The sequence below is a fragment of the Ctenopharyngodon idella genome, chromosome 2 (genome assembly GCF_019924925.1).
Source record: "Ctenopharyngodon idella isolate HZGC_01 chromosome 2, HZGC01, whole genome shotgun sequence".
NCBI classification, from domain to species: Eukaryota; Metazoa; Chordata; class Actinopteri; order Cypriniformes; family Xenocyprididae; genus Ctenopharyngodon; species Ctenopharyngodon idella.
The window spans coordinates 30,831,109-30,837,418 of NC_067221.1; the positions used below are offsets into that span (position 1 = coordinate 30,831,109).

The window sequence follows — 6,310 nt, forward strand, 5'->3', positions numbered from 1 at the left end:
TGAAAAGAAAACTTGACAAAGTCTGAAAAAGTTATGTGTTTAAATTTACTGTAAATCAAATGTACTGTACTAAACATTTTTTATTTTATATAAAATTAATATTTTATCAAATATATTTTACTCTAAAATTGCTAAATTTTAAGTTGATATCACAAAAATTAAAGTTCCTATGAGATTTTGTTTAGGCGCTGTACCAAAAAATAGCCACCGGTTGTCACCGACATTCTATTGAATTTTTTTATGCAATCTCCTGTTACAAATTGATAAATTTCTGTCCAAATATCAAATAGTTGGCAAATATGGAACCGTGAGACTCAGACCTTTCCAACAATATGTGTTTTGTCAAGATTAGAAAAGGTTTTGACTATAAAGTAGCTAAAATAAATATTGTAATATGAAACCTGACACCACCCACTAGGGGCAGAGCACACTAAAAGAAATTAAAGTACTGTTTCCATGGTAAAACAACATCCAATTTCACGGGCTGAATCTTGAGATTGTAAGCTTTCGAATGATACCTAATTTATGATGATTACTAAAATATGAGATATGAAAAAAAGGCAATAAATAAAAAGAGTGCCAAGCTCTTAAAAGGATGTTTCACCCAAAAATGAAAATTCTGTCATCATTTACTCAGCCTCAGGTTGTTCCAAATCTGTATAAATTTCTTTGTACTGCTGAACGCAAAGGAAGATATTTTGAAGAAAGTTTGTAACCAGGCTGCTTTGGGCCACCATTGACTTCCATAGAAGGAAAAAAAAAAATACTATGGAAGTCAATGGTGGCCCAAAGCAGCCGGGTTACAAACTTTTTTCAAAATATCTTCCTTTGTTTTCAACAGAACAGAAATTTATACAGGTTTGGAACAACCTGAGGGTGAGTAAATGATAACAGAATTTTCATTTTTGGGTGAACTATCCCTTTAAGATTTAAATTAAGATCTTAAATATACACTCCCCAGCCACTTTATTAGGTACAACTTGGTAGTACCAGGTGGACGGTTTTGCCTTAATTCTTCATGGCATAGACTCAACAAGGCGCTGGAAACATTCTTTAGAGATTTTGGTCCATATTGACATGAGAGTATCACGCTGTTGCTGCAGATTTATCGGCTGCACATCCATGATGCAAATCTCCTGTTCCACCACATCCCAAAGGGGCTCTATTGGATTGAGATCTGGTGACTGTGGAGGCCATTTGAGTATAGTGAACTCACTGTCATGTTCAAGAAACCCGTTTGAGCTTTGTGAGATAGTGCACTATCCTGCTGGAAGTAACCATCAGAAGATGAGTACACTGTGGTCATTAGGGATGGACATGGTCAGCAGCAATTCTCATGTATGCTGTGTTTAAATAATGCTCAACTGGTACTAAGGGGCTCAAAGTGTGCCAAGAATATAGGCTACCCACACCATTACACCTCCACCAGCAGCCTGAACTGTTGATACAAGGCAGGATGGGTCATATTGTTTAAGCCCAAATTCTGACCCTACCATCTGAATGTTGCAGCAGAAATCGAGACCCATCAGACCGGGCAACGTTTTCCAATCTTCTATTGTCCAATTTTGGTGAGCCTGTGTGAATTGTAGCCTCAGTTTCCTGTTCTTCGCTGACAGGAGTGGCACCTGGTGTGATCTTCTGCTGCTGTAGCCCATCTGCTTCAAGGCTGGTCGTGTTGAGTGTTCAGAGATGCTCTTCTGACCTCAGTTGTAACGAGTGCTTATTTGAGTTACTGTTGCCTTTCTACGTTGGGTGTCCACCTTAGAGATAATCACCATATTTATAATGAAACCATCACAATAATAATAGTAAAAAAAATTATATTAATCATATCATATAATAAAATATATTTATTGTTACTACTGTAAAGCTATATTAAATTATGTGATCTCGTTCAATGCTTTCAGAATCTTTACTTTTTAAAATAATGTTTCTGTATTTTTAAAATGAACATATTTTAATGACAGTATATTTATTGAACAAAAAATAATTCTTTTATTTATCAAAATAAACAGAAAATAGTAGGCTACAAACTTTGCTAAAGTGATTGTTTTGAACAAGTATTAACATTATTAAAAACATATTATATTAGCTAAAGTATTTGTATCAACACTTTGAACAGCCCCATTCTGACCCACCTTGCCACCTCATAGTTTTTTTAAACAAAACAAACCACTTTTATGATATATTTTCACACAAAATCTGTTAATTCATCAATGTTCAATAAAAGCATATATATATATATATATATATATATATATATATATATATATATATATATATATATATCTGCAATCGTACACTATGGGAGTAATGAAAAGAGTGTGTTGTATCTAGTAAATCTGGTCGGAGTAATTCGGAACGAAAGGTAATGGGCGTGCCGACCATGGATGTATTGATTCATCTCACCTTTTACACGCGACAATCGTAGCCTATCGCCTTTAACAATATTCATTTGGCTCGATCGATGAGCTATAGCGCTAGCCACGAGCCACATTTCGACAAGCAGTAGGCTATACCAACTTTAGTAGGTGTGGAGCAGTTCTTAACGCACAGATTACCTCAAGTTTTCAGAGACTGTTTGGAGTTGTGGAGGACAATGCGTTTCAAGACTATCTTTATCTTGTATTTACTGGTCGGTAAGTTAAAAAATGTCATATTATTACAGTTTCTTAATTTAAAAGTGTTCTTTCTCTCTGTGTTACCTATTTGAAACTGTTCATCGTTTCTGTCGTTTTTAATGACATCAAACATAAGTTAACCAAACTGCCTACTCCTCCAAATTATCTTATTGTTGAAGCTTAATATTAGGAAGTTTCCTCAGCAAAATTTAGTCGTCATTGATGACAACACGATTTCATAACAAGCTAACTGATTTTGCTGTTTGTGTTTCTCCAGGTGTGTTTGGTGCAGAGACAGATAACACTGAAACAGTGTCAGTTATGGTGGGAGATTCAGTCACTCTGGACACTGATATTGAAACAATTAAGAGAAATGATGACATAGTGTGGATGTTTGGACCTGACAGTCCAGACACCCTGATAGCTGAAATCATCAAATGGGCCTACATGTTCTCTGTATATGTAAATGAACAAGTACCATTTAAAGACAGTCTGCAACTGGACCAACATACTGGATCGCTGACCATTAAGAACACCAGATATGAACACTCTGGAGTTTATAAATTAACTATTGTCAACAACAGAAAGACTTCCCTTAAGAGTTTCAGTGTTAAAGTCTATGGTGAGAAATAAATATTTTAGATGTCCACAACTGTAATGATAATACATTTTATTATTCTTGTAAGTCACTGGATATGTAAGTCTCTTTGATGGATTTTTTTTCTGAGATCATTATGTTTATTGGTAAAAATAAGGGTTCCTTTTATTAACATTAGTTAGCTAAATACATTTGTTAAATGTGAACTAAGAATGAAAAATACTTCTACTTTTAATTTGTTACTTATTTATTCTCTCATTCTTTTCCAGCTCCTCTGCCCACTCCCATCATCAGCAGTGTCTCTGTACAGAACTCAACGGCGTCAGAAAGATCTCTAGGTCCAGCATGTGCCTTGATGTGTTCTGTGAAGAATGCGACACTGGCGACGCTTTCCTTGTACAAAGGCAATAATTTAGTCTCCAGCGTCAGTGGTTCTGATTTCAGCAGCAACCTGTCTTTACCTCTGGATATCAATTATCATGATGAAAACACCTACAGCTGTGTGGTGAACAATCCCTTCAGCAACCAGACTACACTGCTTAACGTTACAGAGCTCTGCCAGCCACCTTCAGGTATGTCAGCAGTGTTTTATTCAGAACTTTTTCTTTTCTCTTACATGACTGACTCTTCTCAGTCTAGACTGTACTGTACTTTATTGTACTTGTCTCTTCTAAGCTTTATTAACCGAAAGCTTAGAAGAGATATTTGTACTGTTGTGCATGCGATTTAAAGGGTTACACTCTTAAAAATAAAGGTTCCTTATTGGCATTGATGGTTCCATGAAGAACCTTTAACATCCAAGGATCCTTTCCATTCCAAAAATGTAATTTCTTTTAGAGTATTAGTTCTTCACACTAAGAAAAAACAAGGTTCTTTGAACTGTTCACTGAAAGGTTCTCTGCAGAACCAGCAATGTTTCTTTTGAAACCATTATTTTTAAGAGAGCAGTTCATCCAAACATGAAAATTCTGTTATCATTTCCTCACCGTCATGCTGTTCTTTACCCGTATGATTGTGAAACACAAAAGAAGATATTTAAAGAATGTTTCAAGTATTTTTGTCTGTACAATCTAGCTTATTTTTCAATGCAGAATTAAGCTATTTTTGAATGTGCAAGACTTCTAATTCATTAGCCGCTATAGGTAAATAACTAGAATAACAAAGTGCAGTAAACGTTAAAAATGTGTGCGCGGCAAACCAGTGTGTTTATGATTAGGATAATAAATTAAAATAATATAACAAATACCAGTTTGCAACATCAAGCTGCATTACATGGTGTGTTTTTTATTTTTTTATTTTTTAGATGAAATAACTAGAAGCGAATGACATCGGAAGCCTCACACATTCAGGGTACAAATGTCTGAGCCTGATCTTACATTAAAAATAAGGTGGATAATAGTTAATGTGTTTCAAAATTAAACTCAATTTGTTCATCAACACATGTACAAAACCCAAATCCAATGAACAGCTGAAAGATTCTTCAGAAATCTTCTGTTGTGTTTTGCAGAAGAAAGAAAATCATATGAGTACAGAACAGCATGAGGGTGAAAAAATGACAGAATTGCAATGGAGCAATGGTTTAATTCATATTTACTTTGGTGGACCTATTATTGTGCTTGACATCAAGCTGTTTATCATTTCAGACAACGTATTGCTCTACTGTTTGGTGCTCCTGGTGCTGATTCCTGTAGTTCTCACAGTGACAGTTGTAATATTTTGTGTCTGTCGAAAACATGGAAAAGCAGAACAAAAGAGTAAGTATCACATTCAGTAAACATCACTACCGCTCAAAAGTTTGAGTCAGTAAGATTTTATCAGTATAATACAGTATACAGTAATATTGTGAAATATTATAATAACTGTTTTCTATTTGAATATATTATGTAATTTATTCCTGTGATGTAAAGCTGAATTTTCAGCATCATTACAGTCTTCAGTGTCACATGATCCTTCAGGAATCATTATAATATGCTGATTTGATACTCAAGAAACATTTCTGATTATTATCAATGTTTAAAACAGGAAAAAAATTTTTTGTAAAATGTTATTTTTTTTTTTATCTTTTAACATTTGGTGTTTGTTTTAACCAGCTGATGAAAATTGCTAAAGAAAACTGTTAGGATGAAATACAGAATGTGTGCGGAAAGACGGGATGAAGAGACCATATTATAGCACACACTGAAGCTCTCTGGTTAGTGTGATTATGAACTGCGTTTTTAGTAGAATATTTAAAATGAAGTCTGTTCATGAGTGTTTTGTCACCATCACTCAGAATGTCCATCCAGACATGATGAAAATGGTGGTCTGATGCAGACAGTTTTTAAAAATCCTTCAGTTGATCTTAACTTATGTGCTTTCAATGCCACTGATTGAAGAGTTAAAGCGATGTGATTTGCTTGATTTCACTTTTTGTGATGAGAAACTTGAAGATGTTTTAATCCTCATTTAAACACATCAACTTCATTTGTAGATATTTTTTATTAAGATTCTAGCAGTTTCAGTAGCTACTGTACTTCTGCTTTTGTTCTAAAGGAAAAACATATTTGTTTATTAATTTATACTTCTCAGTACCTATGTCTGTATTTTCGTTGTAAGCTTGAGTTTGTTTTAAATAAATTATTTTTTTTAAAAACATTTTGAGTTTTGTCATTTGATGAAGTGATACTGTGACCTGCATGGAAGTGTGCTTCGTTTTTACCTCAGAATTTGGATTCACCAAAGCAGCATACTTTGCACTGGTAAACTTTAACTATAATTATCCTTGTAATCCGTTTCAGTCAATGAAATTCTGTTCTGTATTATATTTTGATTAATCACTGCTCTCTTGCCTATAGCTGAAATCTGACTAATATTTACATTACAAAGTAACCTTCAGATTGCCTGCCTTTGAACATCAATGCATTTCAGTCATCATCTGATTTAGAAAAGGGGAAAAAAAAGATTGAGAAACTGGATTAAATAGACTTTTAAAACCCTTTCAAGCGTGAGTTTAAAATATTCTAACTGACCCCTCAGAGTGAGTTTTTTTTTTTTTTTTTTTAAAGCGACCGTTATTTTAGAACGTTTGCCCTTATTGTTTCCATGGCAACGC

General features: G+C 34.2%; 1 protein-coding gene across 1 annotated transcript; it reads left to right on the top strand.

The window, feature by feature from the left end:
* The first annotated feature begins 2,327 nt into the window (after nucleotides 1–2,327).
* On the top strand, nucleotides 2,328–5,853 carry zgc:113293 (uncharacterized protein LOC550593 homolog). Its single transcript, XM_051876894.1, has 5 exons — nucleotides 2,328–2,639; nucleotides 2,899–3,243; nucleotides 3,489–3,791; nucleotides 4,863–4,973; nucleotides 5,310–5,853. Exons 1-5 carry the CDS (start codon nucleotides 2,600–2,602, stop codon nucleotides 5,324–5,326), a joined length of 816 nt encoding a protein of 271 aa, XP_051732854.1. The 5' UTR covers nucleotides 2,328–2,599; the 3' UTR covers nucleotides 5,327–5,853.
* Nucleotides 5,854–6,310: the final 457 nt, after the last annotated feature.

Excerpts from the sequence above, each read along its gene's own strand:
- zgc:113293 (XM_051876894.1), top strand. The coding sequence starts at position 2,600 with ATGCGTTTCAAGACTATCTTTATCTTGTATTTACTGGTCG. Across the intron at positions 2,640-2,898 it reads TATCTTGTATTTACTGGTCG|GTGTGTTTGGTGCAGAGACA; the intron begins GTAAGTTAAAAA and ends GTGTTTCTCCAG. Across the intron at positions 3,244-3,488 it reads TTTCAGTGTTAAAGTCTATG|CTCCTCTGCCCACTCCCATC; the intron begins GTGAGAAATAAA and ends ATTCTTTTCCAG.